We start from the raw sequence: 26,193 nt of genomic DNA on the forward strand, positions 1-26,193 counted from the left end.
TGAGTAGTTGTGGCGCACGGGCTCAGTTGCTCCGCGGCATATGGGATCTAACCGGACCAGGGCTCGAACCCGTGTCGCCTGCATTGGCAGGCGGATTCTTAACCACTCCGCCACCAGGAAAGCCCCCAAAACAAGTTTTGAGAGCCAAAAACAAGAAGACATTTAAACATTATAACATGATATAGAAAGAGTTATAGTGTAAGATGACAACAAGAAGGAGAACTAAGAGTAGATGATCAGTGGTGGCATTTCATGAGTGCAGTATATATACCAGAAATTGTGCTGGAAGCTGTCCAGGTATTATTTTTAATAGGCGTGACAATTTTGCCAGGAATAGTATGAACTACTTCTGAGGTAAATGGTAAAAGCAGAGAGTGAGACTTGGTTTTCTTTGACTTTGATAGAAAAATGAAACACAGTGGAGATAAATCATGTAATTAGGAGAAATCTGTATAGCTCATGGAAGACCTGTACAGGGGAACTATAACAATAACTTAGACTTTATATATTAATATGATTCTGAAGTTAAATGGAAATTTGGAATGTATATATTTTCTTATTATTTGTGCTTGTTGCTTACCAATACAGCTAAAACAGATTAGAACAGATTTAATTAAAATTAACATAATTCCAAATACAAAGCCATTTAAAATTATATTTCTTATTTGATGAAATATATGGATGTTTTTCGTATCTTCATGTGTAATTTGATTTAATTAGATTTGATTAATCTATTAGCCCAATTTTGATTTTATTTGTAGAATCCGTCATATTTAGAAAGATTTCTCCAAATGGAACTAAAATAGGGAAAGAAATCGTTCCTGAAAATGACTTATTCATTCAAGCATTTATTTAAAAATATATTTATTGGGACTTCCCTGGTGATCCAGTGGTTAAGACTCCACGCTTCCATTGCAGGGGACATGGGTTCGATCCCTGGTCAGGGAACTAAGATCCCGCATGCCTCATGGCAGCCAAAAAACAAAAACAAACAATATATTTATTGACTTCCTACTTTGTGCCTAGTGTAAGTTCAGTAGGACTCATTGTCTGCCCACAGACTAAAATAGTTTTTTTAAAAAACATTATTTCACCTTTTTTTTTTTTTTTTTTTTAGCTGTGTTGGGTCGGCACGTGGGATCTTCATTGAGGCACGCAGCATCTTTCGTTTCGGCACGCAGGCTTCTCTAGTTGTGGCTTGCAGGCTCCAGGGTGTGAGGGCTCTGTAGTTGTGGTGTTGGGTTCCAGAGTGTGTGGGCTCTGTGGTTTGCGGCACATGGGCTCTAGTTGAGGCATGCAAGCTCAGTAGTTGTGGTGCACAGGCTTAGTTGCCCTGTGGCATGTGGGATCTTAGTTCCCTGACCAGGGATTGAACCTGCGTCCCCTGTGTTGTAAGGCAGATTCTTTACCACTGGACCACCAGGGAAGTCCCGAGAAAAATAATTTACATTAAGTTTTGTCTTCGGGCTCCTACTGGCCAAATCTGGGACAATATATACACAAAAATAATTCATTAAAGAATTATAAACCATTGGGGGAAAAAAGGGATTCATGTGTCCATACCAGTGATTGATAAAGATTGAGAGAGAGACAGAGAGGAGGAGAGAGATAGGGGAGAAGAGAGGGCTCTTGCTTACATTAGAAGGCCAAATGCCAATTAGTAATGTACAGGGGCTGCTGGTGTTGGGAAAAAAATCAGCATTTTGCACACATCATAGGAAAGATATGGTTCAGGATGCTAAGTCTAGGGGCAGGTGTTGATAACGAACATGGCTTTTGCATGGTTTTAAAATGTTTCTCCACAGATTACTTATTTGTTGCAAAGAAAAAATTAGTAGTTATTTTGTACAGTACTGGGTAGTACATTGACTGGATGATCAAAATTAACATCATCATTGAGAAGCAGGTGGACATCCTATGCTTACAACTGTGATACTCTAAGAAGGACCCATCATTGCTTGTATAATATTCCAACCAAGAATGCATAATCTGAATCTTAAGTGTATGGAAACATCAAGCAAACTCCAGATGAACAACATTTTAATGAGTAAAAGGAGGGGTTAGGAGACAGTATTCTTTAAAAGTGTCATAAAGAAAGGCTGTGGAAATGTTTCAGATTAAAGGATGCTGAAGAGATGTGACAGACAAATGTAATACCTGACCCTGGACAGGAGACTATACTTAGGGGTGGGAAGGTGGGAATGCTATAGGACATGATTAGGTCATTTGACATACTGGATTATGAATGGTAGATTACATAAATGTATTACATTAATGTTAAGCGTATTGAAATTTACAACTGTACTGTAGTGTTATGTAAGACAGTATTCCTAGGAATTATTCACTAAAGTATTTAGAGGTAAAAGGCTATAATATTCATAATTTTCCCTTAAATGTTCTGAAAAATATTATAGGTCTGAATATGTGTATATATAAATATATATCTCATATATAGATATATGTGCATATGTATTTTTTTCAGGGGGGAGTGAGAAAATTATAACGCATTTAGGATAAAGTTTTAACAGTGAACCTGGGTAGACTATACTTGTTTTTTGTACTATTTTTATTCTTGCAGCTTTTGTAAGAGCTTGAACTTATTTCCAGATAAAAAGTTGAAAAATTAAGAAAAGTAGTTATGTTCTAGGTATGATGGGAAAACACGCACACACACACACACACACACACACACACACACACACAAGCACAGAAAAATTGACCAGGGGACATAAACTTAGAAAACTGAGATGCAAGCAAACATTTTGCATCCCTCTCAGCAACCTGTTGATATGTATTGGCATCAACTAGGTGCTAAACGCTTGGCCCAAATATCAGCTAATAATAGAGCAACCAAATATACTATGTTCTAAAAACGGTACATTATTAGCTGTTTTGTCTTATCCTATTGAAAACATGCAGTGCAAACTACTTATGCTTTAATATTTGTGTTATGTATAATAGTTTTCACCTCTTTAATTTAGCTTATTAAATTTTAGCACAATTATAATGGAAATTATGTTCATATGTTGCATCTAATACAGAGCCTTTAGAATGAGTCATTAATCACAAATTGCAGGAGTACATTTTCATTATGTTAATCAAATGAGAATCTTTATTTTTGTTTGTAGCACAGCATTTTTGGATAGGATATATCCAATGTATTAGTTAATATCATAATTTATAATAAATGTGCAAAATGTAAATAATTACATGGAAAAACCTAACTGAAAGCTAAATCAGATTTCATCCTTTTAAAATTACTTTTTCTACAACATGACTAATTTTTTTAAGGCATGACTCAGTTTTTTATTTGAAACTCTAGTAATATTTGTATTGTTAGAAACACATAAACAGTTTTGATAATGATCTTAAATAGGAAGATCCAGTAATGTTCTAAGATGTTATATTTGAAATTAAAATAAATACAGAAGTATGATAGAATGGAAATGGAAATGGAAATAGGCATAACAATGGAAATAGGCATAGATTTGGAAAGCAGTGCAGTAGCAAATGGTATCTGATATGATTTCTAGTGAATCTGGATATTAGATCTGGATCTTAGAACTCTTTAGTGTGTCAGTACTAAGTCCAGCTGTGCCTATCCTGTTCAGCTTATTCTATGATCAACTGGCTTTTCTTTCTATATAATTATAAGGAACAATTATAATAATTATAAAGAAAATAATTTCAATACCTTAATTGAATATTGTTCAGATTGTTGAGAAGAAGGCATCTTAATCCAGTGCTTTATCAGTAGATTGTATTTAAATGTATGGCATTTCTATGTGGCTGTTCTCCAAATATTTTCCATTTTTGTTGGCTCTAACAGTGTTTTTTTGTTGTTGTTGTTGTTTTAAGATTTAACAAAGTTTATTAAATCACTTGCTCTCTGTAAAGGCATGATTTTACTACCTTTTTTTTTAGTGAGAGCAAAAACATTTTGGAGCGTATTTATACATTATTTTAATTAATAATTAATTAAATTTTAAAATAAATTTTATTTTTTTATACAGCAGGTTCTTATTAGTTATCCATTTTAAACATATTAGTGTATACATGTCAATCCTGTTCTCCCAGTTCATCCCACCACCACCACCTGCCCTGCCACTTCCCCGCCTTGGTGTCCATACGTTTGTTCTCTACATCTGTGCCTCTATTTCTGCACTGCAAACCGGTTCACCTGTACCATTTTTCTAGGTTTCTAACAGTGTTAAGAGCTTGTTTGGGGGATGGAAAAAAGTCTTTTTTTTTTTTGATTTTCAACAGTCCACCAGTTGCTGATATGTCATTGTAACAGTAACCTTTATTCCCTAAGCCCCACACCCACCATGCCCATCTAAGAGATTCATTTTGTGTTGAATTGAAGTGTTCTTTGTAAAAGCACATGCTGTTTGTGTTGGCCTTACCAAAGTCTGTAGAAATATTTCAGCCATCAAAATTACTGAAATTGTAATTAAAAACAAAAATAATCCCAGCCCTCTGGATCTGTATCCTTCAGGTAGAAGAAGCCAGTGGTATGGAGTCTTCGTGTCCAGATAAAATTTCAGAAAGTGGCACAGAGTAGCTTGATTTCTGATGAATTTCAGTTGCACTGTAGGAATAAGCTACTACCTTAGGTATCAAATTAGCAGTACTACTGAACTAGTTCTTTTACATTTTGGAAATTTTAAATGGCTATTTCCTTTTTCTATTTCCAGTTGTTAGGAAACTTAATGTGACTGCTACATTTCACCGTTAATTGTTTTAAATTTTTGTGTAATTCGAAAGAAGAAATCCTTTCAGTTGGTGAGCATTTAAATTAGTGGCTAGACTTGCTTTTCAAGATTATGCCAATCCTGGTGATGTATTATTTAGTACACAAATCAAAAGTAAAATATTAAATTTATTTTATAATTGTTTTTGTAATTGTGCCTTCTCTACTTGCCCATGTTGTAATTTGGTATTAACTTCTTTTTAACAATAGACGAATCCTTAGTACTGTGGAAAAGAGCAGACAGAAATATAAACCAGCTTCTCTCACAGTGGAGTTTGTCCCTTTCTTTTATCGTAAGTAACAGCTCTAATTTTTCTTGCTTTGATTCTGATGTTACTTTGATTGTTCCTTACTCTGATTCTGACCTTGATTCAGCTTTGTGTTTTTATAAGATAAAGATTCTAAGAAACTATTACTGGAGTACTTGATTCATGTTTTGTTGTGATTATTCTTCTTGGTTTTATTTAATTCATTGTTCTCAAAGTGTTTTTCTTTTGAGAAGAGCTGAATGTTTTAATGATGGTAGTATATGTTAAAACTTTAGAATTTTTATGGAAAATAAACTTGAGAGAATTGGTCCCCGTTTGTATGACCTATATGGACTCTAGCTTTCTTTCTTTAAAGAAATGATTTTGCCATATTTTAAGAATGTAGAAAATTTTGCAGAATATAAAAGGAACACCTTGTGTTTCCCACTCAAATTGGTCAGATCTTAACATTTTGCCGTTTTGCCATATTTGCTTTAATTCTGTCACTCCTTTTTTTTTTTTTTTCTAAGAAATAAAATAAGACAAATAGTCCCTGGAAGGGCAGTTGGTCCTGTCCAAAATATATATGACATTTGGTCCACGCCAAAAGATCCTTGATATTTGGTCCTGTCCAAAATGTCCATAAGACACTTGGCTATGCCAAAAGGTCCTTGAAATTTGCTCCTATCCAAATGAGCATATTTGGTTCATGCCACATGATTTTGGGTAGGACCAAATGTCAAGGACTTTTTGGCATGGACCAAATATCTTATGGACATTTTGGACAGGACCAAATGTCTGCTAACGAAATAGTCCTTTGTTTGATTGCTTGGTGAAGACGATTGCAGTGCCCACTTTGCTTGACCACCAGTAGTGATACTGCCTTCAGCTAGATAATCAAACTCACATGTCCACAGTAGGAAACCCAGCATGCCAATGGAACAGTGTAGGTGTTTCTTTTCAGGAGGAGATCTCAGAACATTCCAGGGGCTTTTCTTGGGTTTTCTAAGTGAGGGTATGAAACCAAATTGGTGGGTGTGTGAGCCACTCTGGCTTTGAAGTACAGTATCCCATAGAAGGCATGTATAGCTTGTAGTAACCGATGAATGTAATTTCCACATCCTGGGAAGGGAAATGCCTAAATTACACGTTGCAATCAGGGAAGCCCAAGGTTATTTTATAGTTATCATAGTCTTCCTAGTCCAGATCAAGGGCCATTTTTACCATGAGCAATGTTGCCTGGTAACTCATTTGTCACTCATTGATGGTCCACATTTGTCAGATTTCCAGAAATATAATTCTTGGTCCATTTTCCTATAGAGAAGGAGAAAGGGTTTTTCCTACCCTTTGTTAATCAGTATTCACAGTAGTGATAGTGAAAATTTTCAATTGTAAAGATGGTTTTCCTTTTGCAATTTTGCAAGATATCCTTGGAATGATACTGTGGCATAGGGTGAATATCATATTTTTCAACATTTTTTCACCTAATATTTTGCATCCATTGATGATACTTGCCTGGATCAGTTATTTTATTGAGGGTTGCAGTATTGTGGTCTTCAAATTCTATCCTTACAGTTCTATCAGCTGTTGTATTCTGTAAAAAAGAATTTTCCCTCATCAACTGGGGATAAACTACAGCTGTTCCCAAAAAGGCTGGATAAAGTACTTAAATCTTTCCCTTTTACTGTTTTCAAAATGAGTTCAAATAATAGTTACTTTTAGTGGGGCATATAAGTTTTATTTCTCTCTTTTTTGTGTATCACTGTGGACTCAACTTTTATTTATTCAATGTTACAATCAGGTTATAGTTTGTTTTGTTTTTTTTTTGCGGTACGCGGGCCTCTCACTGTTGCGGCCTCTCCCGCTGCGGAGCACAGGCTCCGGACGCGCAGGCTCAGCGGCCATGGCTCACGGGCCCAGCCGCTCCGCGGCACGTGGGATCTTCCCGGACCGGGGCACGAACCCGCGTCCCCTGCATCGGCAGGCAGACTCTCAACCACTGCGCCACCAGGGAAGCCCCAGGTTATAGTTTTTGATGCTAAAATTATTCCACACTTGATCACGAAGATCATTTTATCCTATTCAATTTGCATTTTCATTTGAGTCTTTTAAAACACAGAAGCTTTAAATATTAATGGAATCTAATTTATAAAATTTTTTTTATGATCTGTGGTTTTTGTGCCTTACCAAAGAAATCTTGGTTACCTCAAGGTCATGAAGATTTTCTCTTATGTTTTCTTCTATTAGGTCAGTTACCTGTTTTGAGTTAGTATTTTCTATCTAGCATAACGTTTTTCATTATTGTTCCAGCAACATTTGTTGAAAAAGCTCTTCTTTCTTCCATTGAGTTACCTGGGCACATTTGTCAAAAATCTGTTGACCATAAAACATGGGTTGACTTCTGGATTCTCTTTTTTGTTTCACATGTCTACCTGTATGCTGTTACCACGCTGTATTGATTATTGTGACTTTATACTAAGTCCTGAAGTCATTAAGACCTCCAACTTTGTTCTTCCTTTTCAAATTGTTTTCATTATTCTGGATCATTTGCATTTTATATATATATTTAGAATCCATTTTTCAGTATTGTTACAAAAAAGCTTGCTGGAATTTTGATTGGGATTGTGTTGAATCTATGGAACCATTTGAGGAGAATTGCCACCTTAAGAATATTGAGACTTCCAATTCATGAATCTGATATATCTCATTGTTTATTTGTATGTTTATTTCTTTAACCAGTGTTACATAGTTTTCAGCACATAGATTGTGCACATATTTTGTTAATTTATCCCCAAATATTTATCCCAAGTACTTGTAGTTGTAAAGTCTTTAAAATAAACTATTGCAAATTTTTTGAAAAGCCTTATCTTCATGACCTGTTTTTTGATAATGAAATGTCCCTTCGTATCCATGGTAATATTGTTTGCCTTGCCTTGGTGATATTCCTTGCCTGTTTTGTCAGATACTAGTATAGTATCTGACACTCCAGCAATCTTATGATTAGAATTTGTTTTCTGTATGTCCTCTGTGGCTGAATAGAACTCTATCATCTGTGTGAAATCTGAAATTTCAGTTTACAACTTCTTGGTAGGTTTTTGCCTGTCTTGTGGGATTTCACACTATAATTTAGGACTGGTACTTGGACTCAAAGTGAGCCCTTTGCATATTTCTGGATTGCTTTCTCTGTATGTAGAGCTTCCTCCATTCAAGTACTGCTTTACAAATTCCAGTTGCCTAGGCCTCCCCAAACTTTTTATCTGTCTCCTAACTCAGCAAATAGCCATGTTCTTTTAGGGTTCCCCTTTTCTCTGCATTTGTTCAGAAAATGTCTACAAACCAAAAGCTGAGGTGATCCTTGGGTTTACTTTGCTTTCCTTCTCTTGTGTTTCACAATAGAAGGACAATTTCTAGAGCCTATTTTTTCCAATTTTCTAGTTATTTATAGCAGGAAAACATGTGTAGTGACAGTTATTCCAGCATAGCTGGAATGACTTAATTTTTTAAATGTAAATTTCTATCAATACACTTTAACTCAAAATTGTTTCTTTTTGGTAATGTTTCTTATGTATAAAAATTGCATATAATTCTATTGTTATTATCTTGTCTTTGTGTGTAATGATGTATGCAAAAGGATATTCATTACTGGATTGTTAGTAGTATCAAAAGAAAATGGAAAAGCATAAATGTTTATCAGTAGAGAACTGGTTAAGTAAATTAAGGTACGTCATTGTAGTGAAATGCTCTCTAGTCATTCCACTACTGATGAATAATGCAGATGTATATGTTAAGATGTAATAATGCCCAGAATGTATTAAGCATAATGTATTAAGCAAAAAAGCATAATGCAATAATATGTGTAGAGCTTTTTTGCTTTTTTTTTTTTTTTTAAGGTGTGGAGAGCAAGGTGGATTGAGGAATAGGTTAGAGGGAAACTTGCTTTTCCTTGTCAGTTCTTTTATGCTGTTTAAAATTTTCTGTGTAATGTGCCTGTATAACCTTTTTTTTTTTTTGCGGTACGCGGGCCTCTCACTGCTGTGGCCTCTCCCGCAGCGGAGCACAGCCTCTGGACGCGCAGGCCCAGCGGCCACGGCCCACGGGCCTAGCCGCTCCGTGGCATGCGGGATCCTCCTGGACCGGGGCATGAACCTGTGTCCCCCGCATCGGCAGGCGGACTCTCAACCACTGCGCCACCAGGGAAGCCCTGTATAACCTTTTAAAAACAATAAAATTATGTTAAAAGAAAGGTTACTATTGGTACTAGAGCTTTAGAATATTGGCCCTGGAGTGGACCCAGGAGATCTTTTTATCTGACTCTTTCAGTTTTATAATTGAATAATAATAGTTATACTAATAAGCAGTAGTTCTAGTAGTAAAAAGACGTCTAGTTTTATTGCAGATTTGGGTTAATTTGTAGCTCTGTCACTTAGTAACCGGATGACTTTAGGCACCGTATTAAATTTTGACCTTCCATTTGCTCATTTATAAATGGGGGCAAAATATCATCCTCGTATGGAGTATTATGAGAATTAAATGAGGTAACATAAAGAAAGTATCTAAAATGCTCCCTGATTGATGGTTTCTCTTTTCCTTTCCTATGAAAAAAAATGCATGTTAACTTTGCCTTTTAACAAATTTTAGCCTTTCACAAATCTTTTTTTTTTAATTTTGTTCTGTTTTGTTTCTTATAATTAATTTTTACTGGAGTATAGTTGCTTTACAATGTTGTGTTAGCTTCTACTGTGCAGCAAAGGGAATCAGCTACACAAATCGTTTCTGATGTTTCCGTGTCAGACATTCCTTAGAGATCAGTCATACTGTGAAAGAGAAACCTTATTTATTTATTTTGTGTATTATATTCACAGAATGTTTTCAAGAAAGTGAGCATCTCAAGGAAAGTCTTAAGTGTTGCTTATTGCATCTCTTTGGAGCCATTGTAGCTGGTGGGCAGGTGAGGAACATGTTGAAAGTTAACCTATGAAACGATAGTAAACATTACAAAAAGTTTTCCATAGATTATTTAATGAATTCTTTGTGTCTTTAAAAATTTCATGAACCATACAAATATTTTTTTGAGTTTAGATCTTGTTTAAAACTTAATTTACTTACTTCTTTTATTTATTAAGTTCCAAAAAACCTAAGTAATAATATTAGCATTAACAATAAAAGTACTGCATAAATAACTAGATTTAACAGTTCTTGGTATTTGAAGTTCTTAGTTGTATTAACTTTCAGCTTCCAGTTCTTACTTTAGAATATAGAGGATAGTCATCCCTGTTAGTTCATTTGATGAAATAAAACTCTAGCCATTTGATTTCCTAAGACACATGAATTTAGTCACTCTGCTGTCTATTTTTACTTATTAAATGCATATATACATGGCTTATATGCATTTTTCAACAAACTGAACTAGTTTTTAAATTATTTATAAGAAAGAAGTTCTAGTAATTTTATTTATTTATTTAAATTGAACATCTTAAAAGCTGTCTGTAGTAAACTTTGAATCTAACTACTAGTTGAAAACAGGATTATAGTTCAGAAGGACTATTCTACTTGTTTTGTTTAGCCACACAGTTTAGATCAGAGGTTTCTAACACATTTTATATCACATACCCCTTTGGCAGTTTGATATAGCCCCTTGTCAGAATGTTTTCACATGCCTAAAATAAAATACATATGATCACAAAGGAAACTATACTGAAATGCAGTTACTAAAATATTAACAAAACAAGTTTGTAACATAGTAATGTGCTTCTTTATAACACATCAAATAAAAAAATACAGCAGCAAGTCTAGTCACTAATGTAATTTCAAAGAAGAGATGAGGGTAAATGATGTTTCAAGACACTACAACAACTATAATACATGAAAATGTATATGATTTCTATTGATGACAAAAATCACAGGTATTGCTAATAATACTGCTTGGGTTTCCTAGTGGGCCACCTTGCCCTCTCCTCTGCACTCTAGTAGAAGATAAGAGTCTCTGTAGCGAGAGGAATGGTGACCAGAATCCTGTTTTTCAGTTTGTTTGCTTTGTCACCTTCCTTTATTAGCTAATATCCTTCTTTTGCCTCAGTACCTCCCAATTTCCATCATTTCTCCACTACTAAGAATAAGAATTAATAAGTGTACATGAGTAAAATTGGAAATGACATTGTTTTTGACTGATGCCGAAGCTGGTTGGATCCTGTTCCCTTTTTGAATATACCCAGACTTGTTCTTGTTAGGGCCTGGGGTAATCGAGCCCTGAGAGACCTCCAGTTATTAAAACTCACATGGAATTCAAATAGGTTGGAAGCCCAATTTATTATTTTATGTACTGAAGATACTCAAAATCCTTATAATCAGGTCATAGCTATAGTTACAAATATATTGAAATCAGAAGGCTGTTGAATATAGCCTCAGTACAAGGGTATTTAGATGAATAGTTAAAGGCATAATAATGGCTTTGTCACAGAGTCAAAAAAGTCCAGTGATTGGTCTCCCTTTCCAAAGCATCATGCCTGGCTTCCCACTGGCATATTTATGCTGTTTTGTGCTATGTTAAGAGCAGGGGCTCTGGAGCCAGACTGACATAGGTTTGAATCCTATGTCATTTCTAACTAGTTGTGTGACCTTGGATAAACTGTTTACATTTGTTTAGTTTCTCTATTTGTAATGTGGAAATAGTAACACTTATAGGGCAGTCATAAGGACCAAATGACACATAATATATGTAAAACACTTAACAAAGTGCCTGTGCTTATAAGAATGAAGTATATCACAGGGGTATCAGATTTATGATTCCTTGAAAGTAGCAGTAAATACTGAAGTTCTAGTAGCTTAAGTTAGAAGTTTATCTTTTTTCTTTTGTTTAAAAAAAAAAAATAGCTGTAAGCAGTCCAGAGTTAATCTGGTGGCTCTAACCTCTTCAGGGACTCAGGTACCTTTTGAATGTCAATTTGTTATCCTTACTATTATTTCTTGTGGTACAAAATAGCTTCTAGAGTTTTGGCCACCATGTCTACATTTTGGGCACAAAGATGGAGGGGGAGGTGAAGAAGGAGACAAATGGCAGGTGCCAATTATCTTTGAAGGAGATACTGAAAAGCTGACAGTATCTCATTTGCCAAACTCCATCAGATAGCTGCAAAGTTGCAAATATGTTCAGATAAAAAATTTGATAAAACTTGTTTCCTCAGCCTCCTTAACAGCAGGGGAGGTTAGGAAATGTAATGTTTATTCCTGGTAGCCATGTGTCCAGCAAAAACATCAGGGGCTCTGTTAATAAGGAAGCAGAGGAAAATTGACGTTGGATGGGCCATCAGCAATTTCTTCCATAGTAGCACTTGTTATTATTGATATTATTTATCATATTGATAATCAGTCCAAATGGCCTAAGTGTTATTACTTTCAGATGATTTTACATAATTATACTCTGATTTATTATTTATGAATGTAACAATTTAGGGCAACATATTTATTTCAAGCTTAATGGATCACCTCAAATAGCTACCAGTTACTTAGAGTTTCAGAAATATATTTGTAGAATCAGAGCCAAGCCAGTCCTCTTATATATCTATATTATTTGGGATAATATGATATAAATGATATATGTCATTTGCTATAACCAATAGAAAACATGAGAGAGGCTTGGCCAAATTGACGTGTTTATTTTTATTCTTGCATAAGAAATCCAGATGCAGGCGGTTCTGGGATAGCACAGCAACTCAATGATATCATCAGGGACTAAGGTCCTTGTGTTCCTGTTCTGCTCTGTAGCCTGCTACTTTAATTCTGGGGCTTGTTTCCTCATGATATAAAGGTGGCTCCAAGCTTCTTGTCTGCATTTCAGGCAAGAAAAGGGTGAAAAAGCCAAAAGCAAAGGATCCTTCCCTTTTTTATTTGTAAAGTGATATCCTCTTCATGGTCTACTGGCATATATTCTTGACCAGAACTATGTCACATGGCTACCCCTAGTTACAAGGGAGGGCGGTAAGTAAGTTTTCTACCTGGGCAGATGACTATCTGAATAAAATCAGAATTCTATTAGTGAAGAAATGAAGACCTAATATGTGTAAAACACCAGCAGTGTCTGTCAAAAGTATCTGTGTAAAATTTTTTCAATGTTGATTGATAAAGAAAAAGTTGTCTGCAGATTTATTAAATTCTCTTTGTTTTTGCGAACATATAGCACTTCTGTTAGATTTGGGTTTCAATTTTAGTCTCTCATGTTTCAGAGGAATGCTTTGCAAGCAATTTCTCCAGCCACCATGGAGGTTCTCATGAGAGTTTTGGCCGATTGCGATTCTTGGGAGGAAGGAAATCCTGAAGAAGTGGGTAGGAAGGTAGAACTTACTCTGAAGTGCCTTACAGAGGTGGTACATATCCTTCTCACTAGCAGCTCTGATCAGCGTCAAGTGGAAACCAGCACTATTTTGGAGAACTATTTTAAATTGCTAAATTCAGATCATTCAGCTTTACCTAATCAAAGGAGGTCCAGACTGTGGGAAAGCCGGTTCATAGCTCTACAGATCAAAATGCTGAGTGAGTATTAGATGAAGTTTATTATATTCAGTTTTCTCTGAATCTAGTTTTTTTTTTTTTTACCTTTATATTCTCTATTTTCATTAAGAATTCAAGGCTATTGTATAGAAAATATTGATTGTTTAATTCAGATATTGTGTGACTATTTAGATTTGACTTCAAAATAATATGGAATTGATTTGTCTTTCACGTATTTGCTTTAACAGTGACAAAATCGAGCCTCTATATTCTCTTTTGAAAGTTGTAATCCACTAAAAGCATCAATGTTCAAAAGTAAATCAGCTGTGATTTTGAAATTCTAGGAAAAGTAAATTTTCAGAAAGTGCCATTTGTAGTTTCTAACCTATGGCAAAGAGTCACATACGATCAATTTTTTATGTGCTTCTAATACATCTCTGTAGAAATCACTTCAGTATGTCCTTCCTTTTGAGAGTTTCTGGTTTCTTGTTTTGTTTTGATTCCTCAGATCCTCTGTGTGTATGTGTCTTGTTTTTCTTTCCCTCTCTTTGTGTTGGTTGTTTTGTGTCATTCTGTGCTTCTTTCTCTCTCTCCCCATCTCCCGCCTCCCTGCAAGCTCCTTCACCAATATACGTGATTTCTTTTTGTACTCCTGTTAGATACTAATATTATTAACTGAGAGTTCCTTTTTATAGAAGTAAAATATTTTCATTATAGCTAAACTAGAAAATTCAGAAAAGTGAAAAAAAGTTTTTGTATCCTGCCACCCAACATAACCAACATTAATGGTTTGTTGTATAGCCCTAGAGACTTTAAAAAATGTTTGTGTGGGTATGTGTGTGGTGTCCAATTTAAAAATACTGGATATCAAAATCTCAGTGAAACTTAATGATTCATAACAATAGTGTTTTTGTAGGAAAATAAGATTCATCTTATATAGTTTCTATTCTTTTATATGTTATAACATGTCACGTTTTATAATTATAATAAATTATAAGTTTATAAGGAAATTTGAGTCTATATTGAATGGACTTCTTTTTTATTATGAACTTGCATATTACCTATGTCAAATCTCCCTTGATTTCTGAGTGGGGACATCCTTTCAGTAGGAAACAAGACCAAAGCATCATCACCAATGGATTAATTACCTAAGTCTCATTTTCATGATAGCCATATGTTAATTTTATACTATAGAAATGAGACAGTGTTGCCAGACATAACCAAGTGTTGCTTATTCATAGCAAGTTGGGAACCACAGTTTATTACACTTAAGTTATAATGGAAGAACACCTAAGTAAATCTCTGGGAAATATATATCATTCTTATATATAAAAAAATAAATATTTTTAATAATAAAGTATAAAAATGTTCACATTTTTTTTTCACTTTTCTTATCAAGTAATAAGTACAGGTTTTGTTTTCTATTCCCCCTCTTTATTATTTCCTATTAATTTACATCTGTTGTTAGCCAAAAAGCCTAAATTAAGTATATGGCTAGAGTGAATGTTTCTGTGATCCCAGATTTTCCACTTTATTAATGGACAGTTTTGTTTTTAATTTCATAGATACCATTACAGCCATGTTAGACTGCAGAGATAGGCCTGTTCTTCAGGCTATTTTTCTTAACAGTAATTGCTTTGAACATCTCATACGACTGCTACAGAACTGCAAGGTATTTTTCTATTATTACTATTATTGTTGTCTTTGATTTTAAGAAGCGGTTATTTTGTTTTGATTCTATTTTGAGCATAACTATAACTAAATTTTTTATTGTGGTAAAATACACGTAACGTAAAATTTACCATCTTAATCATTTTTAAGTATACAGTTCAGTGGTATTAAATACATTCACGTTGTTGTCGCAACCATTACCACCATCCATCCCCCATAACTCTTCATCTTGTAAAACTAAAGGTCTATATCCATTAAACAACTCTACATTCTCCTGTCCGTTCAGCCCTTGGCAACTACTGTTCTTGCTGTCTCTCTGATTTTGCTACTCTAAGTACCTCGTATAGGTGGAATTGTACAGTGTTTGATTTTTTGTGACTGGCTTATTTCATTCAGCATAATATCCTCAAGATTCATCCATGTTGTAGCATATTGCAGAATTTCCTTTCTTTTTAAGACTGAATAGTATCTCAATGTATGTATACATATGTATATACCACATTTTGTTTATTCATTCATCTGTTGATGGACTCTTGTGTTGATTCTACCTTTTGGCTATCATGGATAATGTTGCTATGAACATGAGTATACAAATATCTCTTCAAGACCCTACTTTAAATTCTTTTGGGTATATATCCAGAAGTGGGTTTGCTGTATCATATAGTAATTAAATTTTTAATTTTTTGAGGAACCACCTTACTGTTTTCCATAATAGCTGCACCATTTTACATTGCCACCAACACTGCACAAAGGTTCCAGTTTCTCCACATTCTTATCAACACTTGTTTTCTTCTTCTTCTCCTTCTCGTCCTTCTTCTTCTTCCTCTTCCTCCTCTTCCTCTTCCCCTTCCTCTTCTCCCTCTTCCTCCTCCCCCTCTTCTCCTTCTTCCTCCTCCTCCTCTTCTTCCTCTTCTTTTTTTTTGACAGTAGCCATCTCAATGGATGTGACGTGGTATCTCATTGTAGTTTGATTTGCTTTTCTCTAATGATTAGTGATGCTGAGCATCTTTTCATGTGCTTACTGGCCATTTATGTGTCATCTTTAGAGAAATGTCTATTCAAGTCCTTGGTGCATTTTTTAGTTGGGTTTTTTAGCTTTTTTGTTGTTAAGTCTCAAAGTCTTTTTTGTTATGCATTGTTAAAATTTAGTATGAGCATTTGACGGCATATGTTTTTACACTTTTGTTTCACTTAAGATTATTTCATTAGCATTTTCATGTGTTATGATTTTAATATTTACATGTTATTATATTGAGTGGATGTACCATAGCTTACTTAATTATTCCCTATTGGTAAATTCTTAATTTGTTTCCAATTTTGTTTGTGATTACATAACTCTTTAAAGTTTCATAGAACAGAATTCTATTTCTAGTACAATTATTAGCTCAAAGGGCATAAATTTTTTTAAGTAGGGAACATTGTGTGTAAACTTATAAGTGGAAAATGTAGAAAAGTAGAAAAATAAAAATACTATTAAGGTTCTTGATGTATACTTCCAATTTGCTTATTTTTAAAAGTTTTTACTAATTTACACTTGTAGCAGATTTGTGTGTAAGTACATAATAACTAATATCTCTGATTATTATATGTTTCCATAAATTTCAAGATGGTACCAGAAACCTTCTTGAGAAGCCTTTGAAAGTAAAACTACTTCAAAGAGCTTTTACCTTTCTATTTGAAATATTCCTTTCATGAATTCCCTGTTGAAAAATACTGGGGGTCCCTTCTGATTCTGTGAGAATATTCCAGAATAAGAATTTTAACGTCAGCTCCTTGAATTTTTCCACTCTGTTAGGAGGGGTATCCTTGAAAACATTTATGTCACTATATTGCTTAACTTATAGTAAAATTGTGAAGAATAGCATAAAATAGGAAATAATATATTGGTAAAGTAAGTCATAATGAATATTTATGAAGTCAACAGAAGTACCAAATTATCACTGTAGAGTCAAGATCTCTCTGTCCGCCTTTTAAAAATCATTCTTGGGAAAGAAATCCTAGGGAGGTGAAAGCAGCATAAGAGAAATGTTTATAAAACCTTCTGTTTGTTGTAAAAATGCAGCGTGGCTTTATCAGTTATAAAGACAACTTCAGTAATAAAGGCAAGATCTCACATGTGCATTTATACAGTATATGAAACTAAGACATAATTAAAAATCTCTATCATATCATGGTCAGCAGTATCTTTTTTAAAAATACAGAACTGTTCGACATAGCAGTCATGATGGTGAGCTAATATTTACTCTTCTATGTTATAAGCCAAAGTTTCTTATCATTTAGATCTAGAAACTTGCTGGTAGTCATACCATTTTAAAATTTAATTATTTGTTACCATTTATCACATTTTGTTTTGAAACAGGAAATGGTAGCGAAGAAACCAATTTCAGAGGGGAAAACTAGGCTTTGGGACCTGAGCCTTCTCTCCTGGCAGTAGTCTTTATTTGTGGAATATTCTAGTCAGACTCCCTGTAGATTCCTCACTAAACTTTAGACTCATTAAGTGTTTTTTTTTTTTTTTAACATCTTTATTGGAGTATAATTGCTTTACAGTGGTGTGTTAGTTTCTGTTTTATAACGAAGTGAATCAGTTATACATATACATATGTCCCCATATCTCTTCCCTCTTGCATCTCCCTCCCTCCCACCCCTCTAGGTGGTCACAAAGCACTGAGCTGATCTCCCTGTGCTATGCGGCTACTTCCCACTAGCTATCTATTTTACGTTTGGTAGTGTATATATGTCCATGCCACTCTCTCACTTTGTCCCAGCTTACCCTTCCACCTCCCTGTATCCTCAAGTTCATTCTCTAGTAGGTCTGCATCTTTATTCCCGTCTTGCCCCTAGGTTCTTCATGACCTTTTTTTTTTTTAAGATTCCATATATATGTGTTAGCATACGGTATTTGTTTTTCTCTTTCTGACTTACTTCACTCTGAATGACAGTCTCTAGGTCCATCTGCCTCACTACAGATAACTCAGTTTCATTCCTTTTTATGGCCGAGTAATATTCCATTGTATATATGTGCCACATCTGGACTCATTAAGTTTTAAAAACAAGGGGGGGGCCTTCACTGGTGGCACAGTGGTTAAGAATCTGCCTGCTAATGCAGGGGACACGGGTTCGACCCCTGGTCCAGGAAGATCCCACATGCGTGGAGCAACTAAGCCCGTGTCCCACAACTACTGAGCCCACATGCCAGAGTTACTGAAACCCGCATCCCAGAGCCCGTGCACTGCAACCAAGAGTAGCCTCTGCTCACTGCAACCAGAGAAAAGCCTGCATGCAGCAACGAAGACCCAACGCAGCCAAAAATAAAATAAATTAAATAAATAAACTTATTAAAAAATATAATAAATTAGTTAAGATGATTTAATAAAAAAATTTTAAAATAATAAAAACAAGGGGGAACGTTTGAAATAAACTGCCCAACTCTTTTATTATAGTAATGAGGAAATGTGTCCTAAGAGATTAAGTGATTAGCCCAGGGTTTAACACTAATATATGATGGAGGTAGGATTTCTTACCCAGGTATTCTGACCCTAAGTTCATTGTTATATGTAGTTTTGTAACTGTATTACTGGTACTTAAGGTCACTGTTTAGTCAGTAGAAAAAATGTTTTCTGTGCACTAAATATAAGAGAATTATAGGTTTTATTTACTGTATATACAAACATGTTTGATGGAGAGAGGTGATATGATTTATGAATATATAAAAATGTTTGGCATCTTGTGAAAACTTAAGTTCCCAGATGTGTTATAGAATGCTACAGATGTCTATGATTGATTTCTGTTTAAATTGTTATTTGTTAATAAGGAATGAATCATTTACTCTTTTATACAGTAATACAGAATCAAGACAATTCCTCATTTAAATATTCAGACCCATTGGAAGCATTATCAACTAACGCTTAAAGTGTCATAAACAATTTATGAATTACACAGAAATCTTTAGGGTGACTGTTGCAGTTTCTATGCCTTCTTTTTGCATGAGATGCACCAACCAGTTTAAGTACACATTAATTTCCTTGAATATTTGTGTAAAGACTTCAGGGCTTGTCAAAATGAGTTTCATCATACTATAACATATTTAAAATACAGTTCCATGAAATCATATATTTAACTTTTATGATAGGTATGATGAACTTTAAATATTTAAGAATTATTTTGTTTTACTATATTGAATTTTGAAAGGGGGATATGCTTTGAGTTAATGTACTTTTTTTTAAGCTGTTCAAAAATATTTGAATTAATGTGAAGAAAATAACAGCAAATTTCTAGTAGCAAAGAGTAGAATTCAAAACCATTACATGGACTTTAGCACTTTGCTAGTTGAAATCATTTTTTCAAAAATATATTGTAAATATATAAAGTTCCATTTGAGGACTTAAGTCATAAGATTCTGGAAAGCTTTTGATATTGTGGTGTCGCTCATCTTCTTTGATTTGTTTTCTTTAATTTCTTCTCTTTCTTCTCCACATCTACTCCTTAAAATCAACTACAACAAATTTATCATCATGACAGTCTTAGTAAGAATGAGAATTTATGAAAGGAGCAACCAAGGGATACTTTATGGAAAAGATTGTTAGTATTGAATAGACAAAATGGTGTAGTTGAAAGCCTGACTTTGGGAATCAAATCTGTCTGGATTTATACACATTGTCTTAGTGACCTTGAGCAAGTTTCTTTTCATTTTTTAAAAAATAGATATTTATTTATCTTCTAGAACAATACACAATCAATATAGAGATTTTGGAGGAAAAAAGCATAAAAATATTTTTTTACAAAGCATATATATAGTATTTAAAATGTTGCAAAATATACATATTATTTGCATATATATTTTTAATGTGGATGTATTTTCCTTTACAAAATTGGAATACTACTGAATATTTTTTTATTCTGCTTTTAATTGTGTTATATCATGAGTCTTTCCATATGCCATCATATTTTTCAGAAGATTGCTTTTAATGACTGCAGGTATTTCAACACAGCAGTTCTCAAAGTATGGGATCCCCAAGATCATTTTAGGGAGTCTGCGAAGTCTAATCTTAACAAAATTTCTTTTTGAAGTTAATTTTCTTCTTAAACTGTAACCAAAACAACATTATAAAAGTTTGAACGCAAAAGCAGATAGGAGGGCTTCCCTGGTGGCACAGTGGTTGAGAGTCCGCCTGCCGATGCAGGGAACACGGATTCGTGCCCCAGTCCGGGAAGATCCCACATGCCGCGGAGCGGCTAGGGCTGTGAGCCATGGCCGCTGAGCCTGCGCGTCCGGAGCCTGTGGTCCGCAACGGCAGAGGCCACCACAGTGAGAGGCCCGCGTACCGCAAAAAAAAAAAAAAAAAAAAGCAGATAGGAGAGTTCATCTGTCTTATCTTAAGTCAGACATTTAAAGAGATTTGCAAAAATGTAAAAGCAGTGCCATCCTCACTAAGGTATATTTTGGAAAATATAGTTATTTTTCCTAAACATGTTTTTATATAAACTTGTAATGGATTTATTTTTTGAATAAATAAATATTTTTTAAACGCCTTGATTTTAATTTCTGATATGGTAAATATTGATAGATGTAACCCACATAAATAAAAGTTCAGTTCATTGGGGTTCTCAGTAATTTTTTAAAGAGTGTTAAGGGGTCTTTAGACCAGAAAATTTGAGGATTTCTCTTTCAACCTATGGATGAACCATAATTTATTAACGTATTCTATTATGTTGATACTTGACTGGTTTCTAATTTTTTGCTGTTGTAAACAGAATTGAAGTGAGCATTTCTTTTCCAAAATCTTAGTGTCAATTTCTGACTGTTTCTTTGAGTAGATTCCTAGAAATACAATTACTGACTTAAAGAGTAAGAACTTTTTAAAAGAATCTTGATATGGATTGCTTTCTGGAAAGACTTTACTTATTTTTACTTTCATCAGTTTTGAGCAGTCCTGTGTTATTGCACCTAGACAATATGGAATATTACTGTTTTAAAATCTTTGCTGATAATAATAATACCAGCTTTCATTTATTTCACCCTTGTTGTATGCCAGTTTCTAGGCTAATAACCTAACATGGATTATCTCATTTAATCTGCACGCCAATTTCATGATATCTTATTCTTTTCATTTCTGAGAAAACAAACTCGGAGAATTTAAGTAGTTTTCCTTAAAACCAGACAGCTTATAAGTAGCAGAACCAAGATTCAAATGCAGGTTTCTGATTCCAAAGCCTGTATTGTGTACACTAATCTGTTTTTAGGTTTAGCGTTACTTATGCTCTTGCATACCTTACTATTATCCATTTTATTTTATATTGCATTTTTTCAGCGCATTACTGGATTTTTGTTTTCAATTTCTGAAATGATAGTAGTTCCTAAGAAGAACTTCCTTCTTAGGATGCTCTTGATAAATCCCTTTATAAATCTAACTTTCTCTCCCTTTTCACTCTCATTTGAATTATTTTCCTCTTTACCCAAACTGACTGAGATCTTTTGGGATGCTGGGTTTTATTTATGCAAGCCAAACTACTTGATTCTTTCATTTCTTTCAGAAAAGGGCAGTCTCAATGTATGTCAGAGGTAATCCTAATCCATCTTTCTACTGTACAGAGTAATATAAATTATGCTCAACTCTTGATAATTTTGGAGAAATTATCAATAATTTTAACAAAATTTTTAACAAAATGTGTGGTCAGATAAATTTGGGAAATACTACACACTGACCTCCCTTGTCAAAGTACACATTAGCATATTCGAGACTCTGAGGAGCATTTCCAGAAAGACCCCTTTTTAAAGTTAGTTTAATAGCATTTCACACACCTATGTGGCTGCAGAACCCTTACTATACATTATTTACTACAGTATCTTTAGTCTGTCTCAATAGCAGTTTCCTTCTCTTCTATGAGTCATTCTCTGCTGATTCTTTAAGAATTCAGGAATATTAACTAAGTATTCCTAATAATTATTTAATTATTGCTGTTGTTTCTTATTTTGGTAACTTTTGAGTTTCAGAGAGAAATAAATGATAATTAATTGCATAGTTTATGAACTAATGTTAGTTAGTAACCCAAAAAGTGGACAGTTGATTGTCATTTTAAGAGTGGTATACTTCATGAGTGGATTCTTGGATTTATTTCAAGAGATATGGAAATCCATTTAAGCTTCACTTCTGCTTATAGGTAACAATTTAATGTTCTTTCTCCATTATTCTTGTCTCTGTTTTTAACAGCTATTTTTAAATGCTAACAGTAAGGTGGCAGACAAGAACGAGAAAGACCTTGCCAACAAATTACTGACAGAAATGAATGAGGACCAGGTATCTACAAAGCCTGCATCTTGTTTCAGCTGAAGTCCAAAATCAGTCAATGGGAGCACCTATTCCTGTACTTTTCTTCTTATGTTTTAAAGTATACAAACATTACCTATTTCTAATCTTCATTAATTATTTTTGAAAATTGTTTAAAAATTTAAAAATAAATGCTTTCATCTAAAAGATAAATATATTGAAATCTTGATGAGGGATATAAACGATCGATTGACAGGATTCCATCTATGTATGTGTGTCTTCTTTTCAGTTTGAGGAAATACAAAGTACAGGAATGGAATCCCAATATCAGTGCTGTCCACCTAGTGATGACTCCATATTTTGGGGGCTTCTTTTTCTAAGCATTATGGTGTATTGGGACCTTAGGGCTTTGTTCGTGAATATGTCTGATCAGTTTTAATATCTTGATTCTTTGCCTCTTGTTGACAAATGATTATTATAATTCAATGGACAACTCAAATCTTGGAGGAAGGGAAGAAGATGCCGAGCTCTTTGAGTCTTAATTTAGCATAAAATTTAACTTTTTTCTTTTCTAAAAACTCACCTTTACACGGGTATAAGGCAGACATATACAATTTATCTTGCTTTTCACAATACATTAAGCAATTTAGTTTGGCAGAAACTACCTATAAAAATTGCTTTGTTATTTGTCTTTCCCAGAATGTGAGAGAGCTTATGTGATATCTTTTATTCACATATTATTAGCGTTATCTTAATGTCCAGGTGTATAAATAGAGCTGTGGTATAAAAAGAGACATGATAATCTATTCTCTTCTGGATGTCAAATATCAATTACAGGCTACCGTTCTGGATTTCCATATAAGTGTTAGTCCCTCTTAAAGTCTTCTTATATAGATTTATAAAATGTTATAATAATCTCTTAGAGGTTGACAATTAGTGTTCCTGATTATAGGTACTGTGATGCCTAGTCCTCTTCAATAAAGTAAAGAAAAAAAATCTTAGTTGTATGATATTCTGTATGCAGAATGTTTAATGCATATGATGTTTATTACACATGTAATATGTTTATTTTATGTAATAATGTTTAATAAACAAACAACATCAACAAAAACCAAGATACCAGCTTAAATAACTTGCCTGAAAATGATAGAGCTGAGCTCACAATGACAAAGATCTAATCAGTCCCCCTTTACTCAGATCATTTTTAGTGGGAGGCAGAGAGGAAAATTCTATTTGTGGGGTAACGAGCTTCAAGTCATAGTAATATATTACCAAAAGCAGATTTTGGGGTAATTTTTACAACTTTCTAGTCCTCACACTATGCTTTCATGGTTGACTAAGTCTGTTGATATAACATTCACGTTCAGTTTTTTTACATTGTTGATGTTCTATTTTGTTTTTGTTTTTGTTTCTTTTTCTATGAATGTACTGCCCTGAAATTTAACACATCTCTTCTTTATAATGAAGCTTAAACAGAAATAGACAAAATGGAGCTGGTATTTATTTTTTCTTACAACTTCTGGCATTAAAGCTTGCCTTCTCAAAAACATGACAGTGCTTATAGATACATATTTCATTTTCTGTTCTGCCTCAAATTTCTGCATTTTATATAAAAATAGATGTATGTTATTGTTTGCAAATGTGATTGATTGATAAATGCACATACCATTTCACTTATAACACAGGGTTTGGAAACTATATAGATAAGACTGTTTTAGACATCTTATTATACATGCTAATGAAATTTTAACCTAGGAAGTTTCAAGTGTATTTTTGAAGGAAAATTAAAACATACAAGAATTTCCCATGATAGCCCTCCCTCCCTTCCTCTTGAGATTGTCCATTACTTTTTAAAAGCATGTTTAAGCTTGGTGGGTTTTTTCCTCCTCAAAGCATTTTAATATAATGAGTGAATGTAACTTTATTCTTCTTGACATATGGCTTATTTTCTGTCAAGTATGTAACTTTTCTTACAGGTTTTAGTGTTTCAGAGATCCATTTCATTGGAAGAGGAATGTATTGCATGTTAAATATTTTTTTGAGGTTTTCAGAAGAAAGGCTTCCTAACTGAATACAAATCTTGAACACATTTGTTAATTTCTTACCTTTTCTTCCTCCTCTGGTAGGTGTTTCAGGTACAGTTGGATTGTTTGGCTGTGTCAACCATTCAGGCTTTGACAGCAGTAATGAACAAATCTCCAGCTGCTAAGGTAAAACATATGTCCTCAAGCTCTAAAATGTTATCATAGATATACCTGTTTTCACTATATAATTCCCAAAGTAATGTATGAAAGTATAAAATACATAAGGTTTCACTCATGAAATAATTCACAAAATATCTCATCTTTGTGTAGGAGTCACTTTGCCAATAATTTAAAAGACAGATGCCTATGGGCAGTACTTTGGGATTATTTAAAGCATTGATGACTGACTGCAAGCTCTAGGGATTTACAGCATCAGTCAACGAATGGGAAGAGAGCACTGGTGTTGAAATGTTGAAAGGATCATTTTAAGTGATTATTTGATTAGTGCATTTAAAGAATTAAATTTTATATCATAATTTTTCTTCATTAATAAAATGATCACTCTTTCACTATTTGGTCAGTTTATGACCATCTAGAATATGAAAAATTTTCACATGTGAACAGCCCTGTCAATTTGGGACTTGTTTTTCCAGATGGCCTTGGAAATTCTGCTTCTTTGTTTGTAGTCACTGACCCTCAGGATTTTCTTTCCCTTCTCATTCACTACCACTGACTCTGCCCTGCAGTCCACTTATGCTGATTCTGTGCTAGTAGTTTTCCCACTGAGTACTTTTAAGGATTAGTGACATCATCTGTGTAAAATGGTAAGCAGAGTGCCAGGCACAAGGTAAGTGCTTAATAAGTATGTGTCTATAATTATTTTTACCATTTTACCTTCTTATCCACCACTTCTAATATATTTCATTTAGTACCAGAAATAAATGAATTATTCCTTGTTCCCTAAGCCATGCTTTCAGTTGTATTTCTTACTTTCTATTGGTTTTTGTTAGGAGACTGACTTTCCCTATAAATGCTGCTATATATAACTCATGGTTAAATTCCTGCTGAATAGGCTTTTACAACTCTCACAGGCTGGCATGGAAGTCTAATCTCCATTTATAATAGTTACTTAAGGAAAAAATTATTTTAAGTTCTAAGTAATTGGTTTATGAATATAATGGATTACCTATACTGTATTGTGAAATTCAAACCTGAAATGATGTCCAGGTCTTTTTTAAATATAATTTTTTAAACTATGTTATGTGTTGCATGGCTTAAAATTCGAAAGATTATTTTTTAAAATGCTTTTTGAAAAAAGACTTTTTTCCTATCCTTGGCCCACAGTCAACTAATTCCCCTTCCTAGAGACAACTAGTCATACTTGTTTAAATCTTTTGATTTTATAATGAGTGTATATATTTTTGCCTAACTTACTGGACCAATTTAGCATTGCTAGTTTTTTTTGTGTTCTTTACATTTTACGTTATGGCTTTTGGTACCCACTAGTCCAAGTGTGACTTAGAGCTTATTAAATTGAACTTTGTGCTCCAGATAATTTAGACCATTTAGATATTGGGTTGGCCAAAAGGTTCGTTCATTTTTTTCCCATGAGATGGCTCTAGTAGCACTTAGTTGTCTTTAACTTCATTTGAAACAGTTTTGCTAGATTGTATGACACCTGTCATATCAGAGTGCATTTTAAAAAGGACTTAACAAAATTGGTGAATTTTTGTATAGCCATTTTA

At 33.9% G+C, this 26,193-nt stretch overlaps 1 protein-coding gene across 2 annotated transcripts in view; it reads left to right on the forward strand.

Annotated features, from left to right (window-relative positions):
* The window catches only part of NBEAL1 (neurobeachin like 1), a 178,415-nt gene that overhangs the window by 38,829 nt on the left and 113,393 nt on the right, over positions 1 to 26,193 (forward strand). Inside the window, exons 6-11 of one of the 2 annotated variants that reach the window (XM_049712339.1) lie at positions 4,964 to 5,046; positions 9,864 to 9,949; positions 13,221 to 13,527; positions 15,051 to 15,157; positions 22,368 to 22,454; positions 24,551 to 24,634. In XM_049712339.1, coding sequence (XP_049568296.1) covers positions 4,964 to 5,046; positions 9,864 to 9,949; positions 13,221 to 13,527; positions 15,051 to 15,157; positions 22,368 to 22,454; positions 24,551 to 24,634 — 754 coding nt within the window. The remainder of the gene's footprint in view (positions 1 to 4,963; positions 5,047 to 9,863; positions 9,950 to 13,220; positions 13,528 to 15,050; positions 15,158 to 22,367; positions 22,455 to 24,550; positions 24,635 to 26,193) is intronic. The other variant, XM_049712338.1, reaches the window with a different exon arrangement.

This window comes from Orcinus orca, chromosome 7 (assembly GCF_937001465.1).
Source record: "Orcinus orca chromosome 7, mOrcOrc1.1, whole genome shotgun sequence".
Lineage (NCBI taxonomy): Eukaryota > Metazoa > Chordata > Mammalia > Artiodactyla > Delphinidae > Orcinus > Orcinus orca.